Consider the following 18767-nt stretch of genomic DNA (forward strand, 5'->3'; position numbering starts at 1 on the left):
AATAGTTAAATAAATACTACATTTACACCATATAATGCTTTACAGTGCATGCAACAGTTAACACTCAAATGGTGAATATATCTTAACAAATTATGTTTGAAAAATGAAACTTGAAAGCAATTCCTTAATTGTAACGTTATGTCAAAGAAATTTAAATGTACATTCAAAGATAATACAGGAAGCTGTAAAAACAGGACAAACACGGATAGATCATTTTACATCAATTGTATTGTGTCAAAGTATTAAATGAAATAATTAACAAAGAGACAAAAATATATATAACTGTAAGATGTGGTAAACAAAAAGTGAAACGATTTTCCAGTTATACTTCAATTCTGGTCGGTAACTACATGTTAATGACAGCTACATTGTTTATTAGCATGATTGGGTGTCTTTGTCCGTCAGCATCCTTTTAATATCAAAAATTAGGTTAAAAAATATCGCATACGTGGTAATAGAAACTAATACGCCTGTAATGAGACAACTGCGTAACAATATACGAAATACCAAAATAGCAACCATTTAAAAACAGTTAGCAATGCTGACAAAATATTAGCAAGCTGTGGAGACCGTTATAACAATCGCGGAACTGTTAACCATACAAAACATTTATTTATTGTGGAACTTCGTGGAATTATCTACAGTAATTTGGCGAGCCCGATATATATTTTTTAGGAAGTATCTACTAACATGTTAGTTGGCATCACTGTTAGCCTCGTATCCGCCCATTATGACTAGATAATGCTACGATGCTAACAGCGTCTCGCCACCAAGAAAATTTCTTTTAAAAAATATTTTCATATAATACATGTTTCTGATAGCTGCCAATGTACATCCAATCTAAGGCACGGTGTGTGGAAGAGAAAACATAAAGGCATAATGGCGGATGGACAAGGATTTTAAGTTTAAGTTTAGAGCATGATTGCTAAGTCACTCACCATCATCTTTGCAGTATCTTCGAGAAGCTTTTCGCCGGCTTCTCACGACCCACAATGCATTTCGAAAACAGCAGACAACGGTGGTGCGTTCAAAGACAGGGGCTTTAGTCAATATTTTAAACACAAAAATATTACTTAGTGATATTTTATATCAAACAAATGCTAAAAATGAACTAGAACTTTCATGTTCACGTACTTGTTTTTACTGTTTTTTGCTTGGTTACGGTAGTTGGCTTTTATGTAAAGAACTGAAAACATGATTTACTTTGTTCTTTCTGTAATGTTCACTGGTCTTTTTTAGTAAATGTTGTGATGGAAAGACAAAAAAGATCATGCAGGTCAAAAGCACACACAGTCATTGTATATCGTCTGGATATTCTTAATGTAGAAAGTCAATCTCCATTCAATGAGATAGAAAAATATAATGGTTATGTCTGCCTTTAATTTCCTTTTTTCTTTTTGTATTGTGTGAGATCACAAAGTTTTAAAAATGTCTCAAACAAAGTCATGAATCATGGTACATCAAGAGAAAGTGCACATTTTATTTTTATTACGTCCCAAAACCTTTATATTAGTGAATCATTTTTATTCACAAATTAACAAGATGTGTTTACTGCAGTGGAATTAGACATTTTTAGATCATAGTAAGTGTCAATTTGCTCTAGAGATGTGATTCTGAATGAAAGTAATGAAAGATGTGCTCAGGGGGAATGTGGCATGTTTTGAATGCCAGCATCCATTTACATGAGACATTAAGTTAGTTTCTTTGCATAATGTCCTGAAAATGAAACAGTACATTAGAGAACAAATGCATTTGGAATCACAACAAGAGTGTTGGCATTACATTTAAATGAAGGGTGAAATATTTTCCTACCCATGAGAAGCAGACAAGTTAATGCTTTTGTTACATCAATGTGTTTCAACTTCAGCACAACAAACACAGACAATACCTTTTGAACCCGGAGCAACATATTTATATGTAAATAAAAAATATTCAAAAGTATTATAATGTTATACCTAAAGTGCATTTTTGTCTATCAGGCTTTCATAGTGTAACTATAATTTTAGTTCATAGACCTTCATTTTAACCTCACCTAAACAAAAAATTACATAATTTTAAGATATCAGTAAATTGTGGATGGGGTGATTTTCTGTAGTTTTTCAGGACCTCAGGTGTTATTGGTTTTCCTGAAGGGCAGCCAACCCAACTTGTGCAGACGAAGCAGAGGCTGCAGGTAACCGCAGCTAACTGAAGCAGCTAAAGCTACGGACAGACACTGGCACTTAAAGGTGAATGGTGAAAGCAAACCAATCAAAGGGAAGCAGAGAACTGTGGGGAGGTAGTTGAGGAAAAGCACAGTCTGGATGATGATGATGGTGTTGAAGGCCCTCCTTTTCAGGGAATTGTTTTCCCTTTTGCCCCTATATGTTTTTATTTTACCATCCTTCTCAGTCATTTCTCCATCACCAGGTGCAGGCCTGCTCAGTGTTTTAAGAACAGCTATGCTACATGAGGTGTTTACAACTAGAACAAAGAGGAACACTGAAAACACAACCAATTTGGAGCATCCATGCATTTCAACTAAAATAATCAGGATGTAAATGCACCATGATGCAATCAAAAAGCTCAGTCTGTAGCGACGCGCTCTGCACCTAGTAGAAGGGCAGAAAAAATAAGAGTCAGACACAAACTGTCAGCTGACCTGTTGTATACATCAAGTATGAGAATATATAGGCAGTACTGTACCTAATACACATAGCATTACTGGCTTCTCAAAATGCAACCAAGTGATAGAGCCCAATTTTCCTATAGTCTAATAGTTAGTCTAAGAGTGTGCCCTCATTGTTGTACACGGCTAAACGTAAAACATCCAACAAGTATGTAAATAAGACATTTGGACAAATACATTTTTACTGTAAAAACCTGTTACTTGTAAGTATACTATATATATAATATATAAGTGTATAAGTATACTGTATATAGTGTACTAATGTGTCATTGAGACAAGTAAGGTTACAATTACAGTAGACTTTAAATTAAGAGTTTAGCATTGAATTTAAAAAGAATTGAAGATTTCAGCACTTTAATTGTACTTCTATCTACTTCTATCTACTTCTATCTGTACTAATGTTTATGTATTTGTTATTAATTAAATAACAAATACAAGTTGATTAAATAACAAATACACTTTCTCCGTAATTAACATGGAACTTGTTACCGTAGATATTGCAGGGGTCGCACCACAGCAACATATCTCTCCACACAGACCAGACAGAGGAGCAGAGGCTTTATACTAAGCATTGTGGCCTTGACAGAGTCACACACAATCATTACAATGTAATTCCCCCAGAAGAAATGGTTGGCAAAGGCCAGAGGTAGGGTCAAGTAGAAGGAGAGCTGCGTTAGGCCCAGGTGGAAAGGGAAGAAGTCTGCAGGAAGGATCCCAGAAACTTTTGACCTTAGTAAACAATAAACCATCAGATATAGACACCCTTGGATCATTGAAATAAGTTGTGTTATTGGATTATGTAATTGTGTAACACAACATGGTTACAAGTAGATGTAAATATATGTGGATATTTACCTATTTCTAATGATGTCAATAATGAGCCAAAGGTTTGACGGCATGCCAAGCAGAAATTCAATAATGTAGGTGGTGAAGAGGATGAGGAGGCCACTCGATGGACGTCCAAATGCATCACTGTCACATTCTTTCCAGAAATATGTTTGGAAGGAAGAATTTGTGGCTAAATCGTCATAATAGCAGTAGAAGATCATATTTCTAAAGACAACCAAAAATGATAAACAGAAGAGTAAGATAAAGAAAAAGGGATGTTCTTACAAAATATATATTTATCCAAAAATAAAACAATTGTTGAATTGATGATTAAGTTTTGTCTTCTCCCAAAAAATGTACTAACCTTTTGATGTGGAGTGAGAGCTGTGCAGGGTTCCTTGCTTGGCTAGGTTGTGTGGTATGTGTATTTGTATGACATACACTTCACACAGAAGAATAATGCTTAACATTTGCATGAAAGTCACATTAAGCAGCTGCAAAGTATATCTTTTTTTTTATCACAAATCATCAATGATGCTTAAATTTAAAGTTGCCAGTGATCAAATCCAGTTGCTGATCACTTTTAAATGCATTTTACCAAGGTCCCATAAATAAATACCCTGGTGACACCTTATACCCACACTGAGTTCCTGCAGAAATAATGGAACATGTCAGCTGCTGTTTTTTAAATTTCCAAATAACAATGCACTTGAATATTTAAAAGCAGCAGATATTCAGTTCACTGTCATTAAGAACCCTAGCATAGTTGAAATCTGAAATCTGTTCGTAAAATAGAATTGCCCCTTGTCGTTGAATTGCCCCTCGGGGACAAATAAAGTATTTCTGAATCTGAATCTGAATCTGAATAGTTCAATAGTGATACATCTATGCTTTATACAGTGCAAGGTTATCATTACAGTTCACGCTTCCTTTTCTTTAAAGTACTTTATACAGATACCTGCAAACATATAAAAGATACAAGTTATTTTGATAGCCAGAATAGGTTTAATTGTAAATGCAAAACAACAACAAGTTAGCTTTAACGCAGCTACTTTGACATATTGAGGTCTGATTTATGCTGGGATCTGATTGGTCTAGGCTGCATGGCTCTGTATTCTCGATGTATTTACTGTGGTGCGCTGGGCGGGCGGAGACCTTGGTTCTTCTCTTATTGGCTTTATTCTCTACTGCGTAGTCTCCGCCCGTACAGTTACCCTTTGCAGCAATACAGGCACACAGCTTGTTAGCGTGGACTCGCGCGGAGTTTTGATAGTGTACACAGCGGTGGCGGGAGACTTTCGACAGAGCAAAACAGAGCAAAACAGGGTAGTTGGTGTATTTAATATTTTAATAGGCCTAAAAATAAAAGTGCGTGTTAGAGCCAAAACTCTCAGTTATTATCTTTGTTAAAAGAACACCAAAGATGGAGGACTTTGGAATTTATGCTGTTTTTGGATTACAAGCGCCGCCTCAGAGACTCCTGAGGTAAGTCTACCGTATGCTATATTATGTACTTTATTATGGGCTAGGTTTATTCATTGTAATACACACATCCTTATAAATTACTGTATGTTTTTCGGCACCGTAGCAGACGCTTATTTGTAAGCTACTATAGCTAAGAAACGCACTAGACACGATCTCGCTTTACTTTGGCTTTCATTTTAATCATTTAAAATTGATATAAATTGATAAAACAGTTTTTTGTTTGTCTTTTTTAAGAACATGAGAATAAAGGTTCACATCCTTTCTGTGCACACTAAAAGTGTTATTAACTTATTTTGTTCTGTGGCAGTGCCAATGGGTGCAGCAGGGTTTGTGTCGCAGTACCACGGACTGTCCAGCAAGTGGTACTGTTTAGCAGCGGGCCCTGGGGTGACAGAATATGTGTCAACGCAGAGCTCAACGACACTGAACGAATTCCGATCACTATAGGGAAGCTAACACCCTACAACAGGTACACTACACAATTGTGTAAAAAAAAAAAAAAAATCCTGAGGTGGTTGCAATATGGAGGTGAAACAGGGCAGCTGGTGTGGTGAAGAATAATCATAATCTTTGTTTAATCATTGTTTGAATGTCAAAAGGAGTGTACGAGTAAAATTAGAGAGAATAAATGCTATAATAAAGCGTGTAGTGATGTACTTTGACTGATTATCTTTTACTATGTACTAATTTAAACTCATCTGGTCAAGGTGTCTTTCATGGGAGCAATGGGAGGAGGACACATGGACAGACAGTGTCACCTTGAACCTCAGACTGGAGGGAGGAAACCCGGTAATTTCATTAATCCTACGGACAATTTTAGACAAAAATGGAAATGACAGCATTGTTAGAATCTGAATGAAAATGTCAAAAGAAGAATATTTTGTTTAGATGCATTTGAAGCAGAATTAATTTTGATATGTGTGTATTTACTGTTCTTTTTATTCAAGGCAACAGAAAATTGGTCAGAACCAGAACAAATCCTGGCCGTGAAGGAGTATACACCAAAGGTAATGTGACATAGATGTATTGTTAAGTCACATTAACAGAAGTAAGTTATGAGATCCCAAAAATATAATTAATATAGAGTTTAATATTGGGACTAAGGATTATTCTGCCGTTGAGATTGTTTTAGATATTTGTTCAATAGTTGCTGTGCTGTTCTAGGACACCACAGTTCATCGTTCTGCTCAGGACCTATATGGCAAAAGGAAACGAGGACGAATGGCAGCCGATGAAAATGATCAGGACAATGTGTCAGAGACAGGTGAAGATGAGAACAGGTGTCCAAATGGATCTAAGAACAGCACCACACCTGTGCGAAAAGCCAAAGGCCAAAGCAAAGGAGGACAGAAGCTGTTCAGTAATGGAACAGAGGCAGCAAAGATGGAGGGGACAGGTGGGGGATGCAATCTGTGGATGGCCCTTAAGTCTAAAATGTGACCAAAACGATGTCCTAAAGCAAAAATGTATTTTTATTTATGGAGACAGCACTTTCTCACATATTTTTATCCAATATTTCTTTCTACAGCTGAAGTTGCAGGAGAAACCCACAGGATTCTGGGTAAAACACCTCCTCCAAGTGTAACCAGGACAAAAAACAAGCAGGCCAAGACTTCCACACAGACTGGTGAGTTGTACAACCTGTGCTGTAACCTTGGTGTCATGTCTCAATGGAAATATGATTTGCATTGATGATTATCATATTATGTATAATAATATTGGATGACATCACTACACAATTTGCACAATTGCCTGAGTAGCTTGAGATGCTCTGAGCGTGTGATTGTGCTGCTGATGCTGTTAATGTTTGGGTTAAAACAAGGACTTTGACAGTTTTCAAAAAACAAATCTATGATATAATTTTTAAAAACTATAATATTTCATTAACACAAGTCAAATTCTAGTTCACTGCCACAGCATACTGAAAGATTCTACAGTACTCAGAATATTGGCAAACAATATTATAGAACTAAGAATTAATAATATACGATTTTACTTTGTGGTTAAACTTAAATTCAACCTTCGTCCTTAAAGGCATCACGGTGCTTCCTGGTGTTGGAAACAGGAAGTAGCTGTACAGTTGCATATGGACTCGTTCAGGCTTCAGTTACTGATTGTGTAACACAGGCCTAAAGTATCTGAACATTCCATCGAATTTAACAGAAGGTTTTCTTTTAAACTTTAAGTTTTTTATTAAACTTTTTGTTTTGTTTTGTTTTTTTCTAATTTTACAAACTTCTGTTTACCTTTATGCAACCAACTTTTTTATTTCTTAAACTGCAACACTTTGAATGCTTGGTATGTAAAAGGAGATTCAGGTCATAGTATCTACATGACAAAAGAGCCTGTTTTTCAGACTCTGTCCTTCCCCCTAGCAAGTACACAGTTTTGGAACAGTAGGTTTTAAACTCCTTTGTACTACACAGTCATGTGTTCGATTATATTCACGCCAAGGCTGTCATTTGTTATCTCCTCGTTAGTATAGTGGTAAGTATCCCCGCCTGTCACGCGGGAGACCGGGGTTCGATTCCCCGACGGGGAGTATAAAACATTTTGTCTTCTCCCATCATGTGAATACCATTTTTTATGAGTATTTATGTCATCTGATCAAAGTAGAATTGTTATGGTGAAGAATGTATTACTTATATGACCTCAAATCATCAGCTTATTTAGGAATATAACCTCGTACTCCATCACCTAAAGATGGAAGTCGGCAGAAAAACAAACCCGTGGCAATTAGACAAATGCAACTGAATTTGCTTACTAATGTAAAATCATTGTTTCCAATTTCCTTTTCACTCGATAGATGGGAAAGGAGGCGGTGATGTTATAGGGGTTAAAGTAAAGCGTGTTATTTGTCTAAAGGAAAGAACATAACTAACAAAAACAATATAAAATATGACCCAACTGACCTGCAGCTGCAATAGTGAGTCCGTCAGGACGATGGGGACAGACTTTGTGTCCCATCGATGCACAGACAGCCATCTTGATTGGAGGACAAGGAGCCAGGATGCATTTCTGTAAAGATCCGATGTGGAAGCTCTGTACAGGTCAGTAACACCTCAAACTGCAACAGCTGGATGCATTTTTTTTGTGAGTTGTAGTCACATTTCCATTCCTACAGAGGACATGTCTTGGATGGCAGCAGAGACGTTGGCAGAGGGTCCCACTCCTGAAGCCCGAATTGGCCACACATCAGTCTATGACCCAGACTCAAAGCGGATCTTTGTGTTTGGAGGCTCTAAAAACAAGAAGTGGTTCAATGATGTTCACATCCTAGACACCCAGAGCTGGAAGTGGACCATGGTGGAGGTGTGTGTGCGCCTTCTCCTCAGGGTTTTAGTTTGCAGTCAAAATGCAAATGATTGTCTCCAAGAAATTTCAGAATGTCAGAGACAGCTCATGGCTCGAGATAAAAAAAATCGGAAGATTGTAGTTCGAATCCCGGTCTTGGCAGGGCTGCAAGGCAATCACCAAAAACTCCCCTTGAGTGGGGGGGGCTTGTAGAGTAATAAAATGGTGCATAAGTGATTCATTCATGTGATTTAAGGAAATACATTTTATAATTCTTACACACATTAGACACTTCCCTGATCACATCCTCTATTGTTTTTATCTGACTGCTCTTTCTTGTCAGGCTCAGGGTAAGGTGCCTCCTCTGGCATACCACAGTTGCAGCATGTTCCGAGGGGAACTTTTCGTACTTGGAGGAGTGTTTCCTAATCCGAACCCGGAGCCCGACGGCTGCAGTGACTCCCTGTATATCTTTGATCCAAACCTCTCAATCTGGTACGAACCAATCGTGACGGGTGACAAACCCTCCCCACGTTCAGGGTAAGATTTTCTGGATGCAGGTGCAGCATTTCTGACCTACAGACTTTCTATCAGAAACTATAGGATGTTCTTTTTTTTTCCACGCCATTTTTTGAAACTCTCCGAATGATTATTTATTTATTTATCTTTCAGTCATTCTGCATGTTTGATGCAGGAGAGGAAAATCTACATGTTTGGTGGATGGGACACTCCTGTCTGCTACAACGACATGTTCATGTTGGATCTTGGTAAGAATTAAACTTGCACAACATCTTTAGGCAAGAATTATTGAGTTAATTCACACATGGTGTAAAAAAAAACCCCTCAGAAATACTATATAAAATCAAGTGATTCTGTACTTTATACATAATTCATTTTTACACTTTACATACAGCATGTACTATATGTCCAGTGTCAGGCCTGTTCATTAGAATAGAATAATATTAACGCAGGTCTTTCTATCACTGAATAAGACAACTCTGTTTTGGATGTTAGGTCTCATGGAGTTTGCTGTTGTGAAAACCAGTGGAAAGGCCCCATCTCCCCGAAGGTAACTGGTAATACACAAATACTGCAGGCCAGGACAGCCTTAGAGCATGATGATGCAACAATTCTGTTCTGTTAGCAATAGTGCATATTGCTATATTTAAAGTGCTAACCATATATGAACCACCAGTTTCTGTGTGTATGCATTCTCCAGTTGGCACGGCAGTGCTGTCCTTTCAGACACAAAGTTTTTGATCCATGGAGGTTACAACGGAAACAATGCGCTCAGTGACACCTTCATCTTTGACATAGGTGAGCAACATTTTAGGGTTATTTTTTTATTTTATTTATTTTTTGTTATGTGTAGGATCATTCACAGATCCTTAGAACAAGTGAAATGCTAATAGCAGACTTGAGCAGGTCCGGTCTTTTAGTTTTCCCTGTTGATAAATACCTAAGTACCTTTGGAGTTTAATAACAACTTTGTGTTTCATTGGTTTAGAAACCAACAGCTGGACGGAGTTGACGCTCCCTCAGTTGTCTGTACCCAGAGCAGGACACTCCCTCATCACTATGAACACAACGAGTCTCCAGCTTCTCTCAGGGGACAGTAAGGATGTGGACATGGACTCTGAGGACAAGAGTTTGATGGTGTTTGGAGGTGGTGATAATGAGAGAAACTTCTACTCGGATGTAACGACAGTCTCTGTGAAGGAGCTGCTTTCTTCTGTTTAGACTCAGAGTCAGGTGGCTTTTATTATTTATATAAATATAACTTTACCTCTATGGTATGGTTTTAATTTTTGAACTTTTCCCCAGTTTTCTTTTATAAAAAACATATATCAAAATCTATGTAATTGAATAAATGTATTTTGTTTGTTTATATATTGTTTAACGCTTCAGACGTTCTTGCTCAGGTAAGATTTATATTTTTGTTTAGCTAGATTTGGGGTTGCTTTTGTTCACTTTGGGTGTTTGTGATTTAGTACTGCTTTATTTCTGTCTTTATATAATAAATTGGATATTCCATTGTTTGGTTTGTGTTTGTACTATGAACTGCATATCCACACTCTGATTGGTTACCTTCTGCTCTTCCTTTTTGTGTCGTTAGAGTCAGCTTCCTTTTAACAAGGCTCATTGCTGTAATCTGATGATCTCCTAACCTGTATCAATTGTTGCTCCACAATTCATGATGACCTTAGAAAGAAGGCAGCACTAAGGACAATCAATCTGTTTTTGATGACGCAAAAACCTTTGATGTTTCTTTGATCTGTACACGTGATGTCTAATTAGAGTTTATGTAGCGCTTGGTGTTTTTTTGTTTTTGTTTTTTTTAGATGGTTCGTCTTTCAATTGTAGCCTCGATAATAAAAATGAACACATGATAAACCAACATTCGCCATGAATCATAAGAAGACATTCGACGTACAAATACCACAGATTACAGTCAGAACTTTCCAGCCTGTCATTCAACCTTGTTTAGCAAGTTTAACAAAGGAGCAGTGGGTTCTCTTACAGACAGGAAAAGTTGATTTTAGCACCAGGACCTTATTTGCTGTGCTAGTTCAAGATGTGATATCAGCGGTATCGAGAATTTTCTCAAAGTCTTTGAAACAAGATGTGTTTGTGTGCGAGGAGCTCATTGAGTTGGCGATGGGTGACACTCTCTTCCACTGCTTTGCTAATGTTCTTGGTGTTGAGAACAAAATGCCATGTCACTACTCCAAAATGCTCACAAACTTGATCGGTAAGCAGGTCGCAAACGTTCTTCGACATTGTCCCAACAGTGAAAACCTTCAGTTGGCACCCATCCTACCTTGCGCCACTGGTCCCTTTGACCTTTTCAAAATGGTCGTCTCTGTCAACGAAGTATTGCAAAGTTTAGTGGCCAAAAGAACATTTTTGTGCAATCCTCAACAAGGTGCAGCCACAGCTAACGGCACTGCAAGGCGCACATGTGTCCAGAGGGTTATTGGACAGGAAGTATGCCATCTCACCAAACCTCTCTTGAAAAACGTGCCTGACTCGGAGTACCAGCTAATGCAGAGGGAAACTGTTGAGGATACAAAAAAGGCCACAAAAGGCATCGATCCATCCAAGACGGTACTAATGGATGTTCACAGAGTCAACATTCAAAAGTGCTTCGTCAAAGGCCTGGCAAAAGCATCCATCCATCGAACATTGGTACAACTGAGAAAAGAATACCCTACAGTCACTAAAGTGCAAAGCAGTGAAGAAATTAAGTCGTTCTTGTCCAGACTTGACTCATTATTAGAGTACGGTGAATCGTTAAAATTCAGGAAAGATCTCAGTATTCTCATCTACCACCACCTGACATCTAGTCATCCGGAAGAGGCAGCGTGCCTGCTACTGAAGCTCTTGTACAGCAACATATGGAACAGATTGACCTATTTCCAAACACTGATCGCATGGTGGGTAAAGACACAAGCTGACCTCCACTTTGTTGTAGTGATGAGAAATGTGGAGGAAGCGAAGGCAGACGACAAAGTGAAAGGACCCATCAAGTTAATAGTGGTCGGTGTTCTTCTGATGCTTGTAAGAAACGTACCAAAACTGGAATTTGAAAACATCCGTCGTGAGTATTACGAGCACCACGAGTCCATCATCTACCACCTGGTGGACACCGCGTGGCCTGAAATCAAAGAGGCAGACGTCCCCACAAGTAAGTTCCGAGCACTCGTAGAGGCACTATTCAAGGCTCTGTGTAAGAGGTGTGGTTCCGAATACAACATTTTACAGGGCATAGCTCGGAGGGACGCAAAGGTTGAAAAACTGTTTGTCTCTTGTCTGAAAGATCAGCTACAAGAAAAAAGGCACAGTGCCTTCTCCAGGTTCATCTTCAAATGCAAACGCAAACGTGGGCATTAGCACCACGTCTGGAGGTTCAACGTGAAATGGCTCCAGCCATAAGAGCTCAACACACTGGGACTTGATTAAACAAAACACACAAAAAAACAAAAACTAGTGCATATGGAGGAACAACACATGCATATCATGTGGAAAATGTTCTGCAAATGCCGTAGCATCACAGTACAAATTTCAGCAGTGTAGTACTTCCAGAACAAGACAGTTTGGCACATGCACCTTTATTGTATATATTGTTAGGTTAGCCTTTTTTATGTTAATTTATTTATTCAAATGTCTTAGTTTTATTCTTATTGTACATGAAGTGATGGGTGATGATGTGCGGTGCATGGGAGATGAAATGCATTGTAACCGTCAAAGGTGCAGCATGCTACAGGACCAGGACTCCTATGCTTTATTTTCTGGTATTCTGCAGGGATTTAGAACCATCCACTTAGATTTGAAGCTGGTATCATCTCAGATTAGGCTCTTACCTCTTTGTATCTCACACAATGGCATACTCAGCTGATAATGTCACCCTTTTCATATCATTTCCTTTGCTAAAAACACAATCACCATCTGAAAGTTTAACTCCTTAACCCTGGGCTCTCTTTTGTCACTGTCCTTTCGGTAATATAAATACAAAATATATATTTCCTAAATGTTTTCATGGAAAACACTTTAACAAAATGTGTGGTGTAGTGATTTCAGTGGCAACAGCCAATTGGCTTATGTTCAAATACCTTTAGATCATTTGTGTGACAAGGTGAGAGAGACTTAGCGTGTACTGTTTAAACTGAATGTCACAAAGATCAAGCTCTGCCTACAGCAACAAAATGATCTGATATCTAAGACAATAAACTGAAATGCAGGAAAATGCAGCCTGACGGTAATATATGACTTCATGCACATGACGTCAGCTAACGAACACTCACAGTATGTGCATCTCATTATTTATACAGTGAAAATGAATGCATCCTTAAATCAACAGTCATAAAAGGTTGCAGCTCCAACCAAACTTGGTAAGTAGATTTGTATTATACATACACATTTGACAACCCCAGCAGATTAGCAAATGTCAAGATGAGCAGATTGTAAAACAGACGGGTAGGTAAGTAGATACATCTGCTGTTTTTTCAAGCTTGGTTAGGTACCACTGCCTGGACTGTCAGTTGGTGACATGTAGGTCCATCTGACATGGTAGATGTAAATGTTGTTGTTTTATTTTTAGCCTTTACAAGTTCGAACCTGAAACCAAGTTATTTGATGTCAATAATATTTAACAAATTAGATCGTTTGTGTTTTCACTCAATAATAACATCACTTTTTAAGTTGGGGGTACCTTCACCTTGGGTCGAGTGCAGAAAAATACATCTGCAATTCACATAGATACTCAACAGATGGCGACAAAAGCACATATTTAAGTAACACATAAGTCATAGTACTGTGATTTTTGATGTACTGTACTCTAAAAATAAGTATGGTTCAGAGCACATTAATATGGGTAATATACACTTCCCTGTGATCCACTATTAAATCACACAAGGTCTACACTTAAAAGAAGCACATTAATACCCAGATTATAGAAATGACAGGTGCTCTTACAGATTAGTCACCAGTATTGTTCAGTGTTTTTGTGTATAATACCAATGAATGAGATCCCGCAGTAAAACACAGCAGACAGAAGTGTCTGTCTCCTCTAACAGTGTATAGTCTACACTCCTTCCATCATCAAGGGATGTTTTTCCTCTTGATTCATCAGGAAATCCTGCCAGTTGGATTCTCTCCCACTCACACCACTTTGTTTCCTGATTCCATTTTTTATTATTGTCTTCATCACATCCGCACATTGTTTGAAAGGTGAATATTTGGTATTGTAACGAGTTTCTCTAAAACCCCCCTCTGACTGTCAGGGTTCACACATCAGCACTTCCAGGAGAAGCCATATTATCTTTGTCACTCCATGGCTGTTGCTAAGTAACTTGCAAATGTCTAAGCCAGCTGTCAGCATCTCACAGTCACACTTAGGAATAGCATGGGTACATGTTTGCAGGTGGCACTTTTTACAGCTGTGGCAACGCAACATAAATCAGATTTTTGATTCAGAGTTTGTAGGGGCTTCGGTTCAATTATTTAATGCACTACAGCCTTACAAGAACACAAAATATTTTACCACTGAAATTATGAGTAGCTGATAAAAGTCATTTTATTATTATTTTTATATTTTTATTAGATATACTCTTGACATCTCTAGATATCCTTTAAATGTGCCTTTAATGTATTCAACAAATTGTAACACTTGAAAAAATGTTACCTCATACATTAAGTATACATTTTTGTTGTGGTCTTTTTATTGAGGTATTAAAAGGTTGGGGTATTAAAATAAAAGAGCACAGTCATGTGGAGTGAAAGAAAAGTTGTTTGATTTAATTGTATGAGTCAAGTACATCCTACATACATTAGTGTAGACAGATGTGGAAAGAGAAGGTAAACAAACTTACATTAGAACAAACACCTTTAACCAACCTGCACTTCTTTGCAGGTTTGTTGTTGATCATGATGACATTCAAGTCTCAGGCTTTCCCTGCGATGGCAGCCCTTTCCAGCTGTTGGCCCCTGGAATCATCACAGTGATATCTACCTTGAAACGTCTGTATTGTTGTATGAATAATAACTTGTCTCAATTATACAAATTAAAAACAAGGTTTGAAACCAATTGGGGTGTTTTCCATCATGTTTGCTAGTCTGTTTGTCTGCAAGTAAACAGTACAATTCACAAAACAGGAATTAGATTGATAGATTAAATTGTCAAGTGATAAATGCAACAGCCAGTGTACCCAAACATTTGAAAATGTATGGCAATGTATTTTATCAGCATCCATTTTTTTCCATTCATCACTACATAGATTACTGTTGTAGCCAGAATTAATATAATTTAGGAATACACTTGTATCAATATATTCATACTGAAAAAACATGTCGTACATTATCCATTTTGTATAAATAGCCTCACTAGGCTCCATAAGACTTTAATGTTTTGGGAAATAATTTATAACTTTCTGAGCAACACTTTATTCAGCGAGAACACAGCCATCATGGGTGGCTGCTTATGTCACCAAAACATGTTGATTGCTACTGCAAGCTAAGCTTGTAATTGCTGGATATACATTATGCAAAATTTCCCTTTTAATGGAAATTTCACAAAAATATCTGAAAAAACACAAAAATCTGTTGAAATACGTGGAGGTGTGGAGCAATCCTGTCGGAGCTAAATTCAGGATTTTTTCCCATTGGTATGGCACTGCACCTGCCCTTTACTGATCTAAGAATCACAGTCACAGGAGAAGACTCGGAAAACAGTCGAATTGTGCCGAACACGACACGAACTAGCTCCCTCCCTGTCTTTCTCTCTCTAGTTCTCCTTTAGTCGTGGTGCAAGCAGCCATGTTGCTGCGAGCTTGTTCCGGTATCAGGGCAGGATCGTGCGCATAGGCTGCATTCAAGCAGAGCTTCGCCTTCCTCCTGCTGTCGCCCGTGGCGCACACACACACATACACACATACACCTCCAGACAAGAACTCCCCGTCTACAGATAATGGCTTTGACTACTTGATGATTCTAACCGGAGACGACTGCTCACGGGATAATTGCAGTCGGGGTACCGACGGGGAGGACCGGTGTATCGCCACACTGCAGTGCAGCAGCGGCAGCGCCGAACGACCTTATTCCAATCACGCAACAGAAGGAAGAGCGCCGTTGATTTCCGTACATTTTGACTTTTGTGTGCTGCTCGGTGGCAGCCACCACGGTCGCCGCTGGAGGAGAAGCTAGGCTGCTTAGCTCCGTGAGCTAATATCAGCCAGCTATTCACTTAGCGCCAGTAATAAATATCTATCTGACATGTGACCAAGTTACGCACTGCTATTATTTTTTCCTGGACACCTCATTCCGAATATCTGACTTTGGACATTTAAACTTGTTTGGTTTAAGCTGGGAAGGTCGAAACTTCCCCGGGAATAACTTTGGCCTGAAAGTTTGTGGAGCCCGGATCGGAGAGGACACGTACCAGCCACAAAAAAAGACAAAAGACGCAGAAACGGCAACCACCTGCGTAGTGCTACCCTGTTACATCCGCCCACCACGGTCGCCGCTGGAGGAGAAGCTAGGCTGCTTAGCTCCGTGAGCTAATATCAGCCAGCTATTCACTTAGCGCCAGTAATAAATATCTATCTGACATGTGACCAAGTTACGCACTGCTATTATTTTTTCCTGGACACCTCATTCCGAATATCTGACTTTGGACATTTAAACTTGTTTGGTTTAAGCTGGGAAGGTCGAAACTTCCCCGGGAATAACTTTGGCCTGAAAGTTTGTGGAGCCCGGATCGGAGAGGACACGTACCAGCCACAAAAAAAGACAAAAGACGAAGAAACGGCAACCAACTGGATATTTGTCTCTTTTTAAATTCGACATAAGTCGAAGCGTATTTCAACGTAGTCACAGGATAGCATGTTGGTCACCCAATTGAACCTTGTCTTCAACTTTTCCTCAAGCTAGCGCTAGCAACTAGCTGCTGAAAACGTCACATCATCATATTGTTCGGCATTGCATCACTTTCGACGGTGTTTAATGCAAACTGGGAACTGGATGGTTTCACATAAAGAGTGACGGCGGAAAAAGGAATATTTGGCCCTCTTTCTGCTTTCCTGTGTGTTGACAAAAATGGGACGTGTGGTTTCTACGAGCTAGTTTCCAGCTAGCTGGCTAACTAGGGTAGCCGTTGATGTGGGATTCAACTTGTTGATTCACGGCTTATTTGTCGTGCCGCCAGCTGCTCAATATCGGGTATCTGTAGCAAATTTACCTCTGTCATCAGATACTCACGTTTTTAAATGTACAATTGACAATTGTTTCAGTTTCATTTTCCCATTTTCGGCAACACCAACTCTTTCAAAAATGTCAACAAGGCCCCCATTGGTGCAAGTCATTGAAAATTCGACCGGACAGGTAAGATATGCATCATTCGCTTATACTTTGATGCTGTAATATTGTGTATATTAATGTATTTAGTTTTTTTTTAAATCATTGTCTGCTTCTTGGTGAGGCCTTGTTTGTCTCCTCTTTGGTTTCCTCTGCTATCTTGGCCACAGAACTGATTCACCAGCTTGCCTACGCACTCAATAGGCTCCCCACTCTTCAGAATATGAAAACAAATTTAGGTTTTGTTTACTTTGTGTGTGTGTCATGTCCTGCTTTACTCTGGTAGTAAACTAATGTTGACTGATTTCCTGATTGAACTAATGTACTTCGTGAGATTCCACCCAAGCAACTGAAGTATTTTACTGCCAGATGTTTTGTTTGAACGTAATGTGTGTGTTTGCAGGAAGGGCACTGAAGGAAAAGCAAGATATGCATGCTATACTCAGCTATGAGGATGGCACTATAAACAGTGCTGTTGAATCATAATAAATGTCCTCATTATAAGTGATTGATGGTGCTAAAAATATCAGTTTTATCTTTCTGTTTAATATAAGGCGTCTGGTGGAAGTTTGAAGCCAGTGAAACCAACATTGGTATAAACTGTTGTAATAAAAATTAAAAACAAAGACATTTGGCACCGCTGATCTTAAAACGACTTTAATTTGCTGAAGCAAAAAGTACCAAAAGAATCACTTAAAGACTAAAAACAAAATTATTGTTAGTTTCTTTTTTTAAGACAGGAGATATTAAATGTCAGTGGTTTACTTTGGTCTTTGTCATTACCTTTGGTTGGGCTGTGGTCTATAAGTATACAGTTGAAAGCAAAAAAGGGTGTGTTATTAATTGTGATTACTTTTAACCTGTAACAAAAGCTGCTTCTCGCCAGCAATTTGTCCTTGCAACACTTAAATTAAACTAAGTTGAGGTCTGCTTTCACAACAGAATTATGACATGTCTGTGTAGGAGACCAACAGGTTGAAGATTTTTTTAATACAAATTCTAACAAAAGCTGTCATCTAGTCCCTTGAAGTCACTGTACATGCAGTTGATGTTTTTTTTTTTTTTTACAGGAAATCAAATCAGGGTCGACTGGTATCTAGATAAAGGAATATGAGAAAATAAACAGACATGGCATAACACATAAACCCAGGGTTAAGATGGAATAAGGGATAATACTCCATGTGAAAAAGCTACTGTGTTCTGTCTTGGTGTAAAACACTTGAAGTATGAGTTCCTCATTGAGATCAATGAAGCCACAGCTTTGGAGCGGGATTTGTGTTCCTACCAAAGTAAGATATATAAGATACATAAATACAGTCATGTAGAGCACCCTTTTCAGTACTGGGTGATGTCATCCTGGATGATCATATTAAGATAAAGGTAAAATATTGCTATCACTGCTGTGCTTTACAGTATCAACCAAAGTGCAGCTTAGTAAATAATAACCCTCAAACTCAACTTCCCTCTTTGTGCAAACTTTACTGCCTTGCCAGAGACAACACAGCCTTTTGTGTTCATTTGTTTATCCTGTTCAAATGCTTCCGTTGCCCTTAATGGATCAATACCCATCCTGCAATATCCGTAAAGGACTAAGGAGTAAAAAGGAAACCAATTTTAGGTTTCAAGTGCTTCGAATGTGTTT

At 38.5% G+C, this 18767-nt stretch overlaps 2 protein-coding genes and 1 non-coding gene across 3 annotated transcripts; all 3 read left to right on the forward strand.

The window, feature by feature from the left end:
* The first annotated feature begins 4517 nt into the window (after positions 1-4517).
* Positions 4518-10714, forward strand: krcp (kelch repeat-containing protein). The gene is made up of 13 exons (XM_008317424.3): positions 4518-4981; positions 5289-5450; positions 5689-5770; positions 5929-5988; positions 6146-6377; positions 6510-6608; positions 7900-8031; positions 8106-8293; positions 8619-8815; positions 8948-9042; positions 9290-9344; positions 9495-9592; positions 9783-10714. The coding sequence occupies exons 1-13, from the start codon at positions 4920-4922 to the stop codon at positions 10013-10015; spliced, it is 1695 nt and encodes a 564-aa protein (XP_008315646.1). The 5' UTR covers positions 4518-4919; the 3' UTR covers positions 10016-10714.
* Positions 7452-7523, forward strand: trnad-guc (transfer RNA aspartic acid (anticodon GUC)). Its single transcript has one exon. It is a non-coding gene; the product is annotated as a tRNA-Asp (tRNA).
* On the forward strand, positions 10613-14826 carry LOC103384229 (uncharacterized). The gene is made up of 2 exons (XM_017031119.2): positions 10613-11963; positions 14688-14826. Exons 1-2 carry the CDS (start codon positions 10682-10684, stop codon positions 14777-14779), a joined length of 1374 nt encoding a protein of 457 aa, XP_016886608.1. The 5' UTR covers positions 10613-10681; the 3' UTR covers positions 14780-14826.
* Positions 14827-18767: the final 3941 nt, after the last annotated feature.

The sequence above is a fragment of the Cynoglossus semilaevis genome, chromosome 1 (genome assembly GCF_000523025.1).
Source record: "Cynoglossus semilaevis isolate Cse_v1.0 chromosome 1, Cse_v1.0, whole genome shotgun sequence".
Taxonomy (NCBI): Eukaryota; Metazoa; Chordata; class Actinopteri; order Pleuronectiformes; family Cynoglossidae; genus Cynoglossus; species Cynoglossus semilaevis.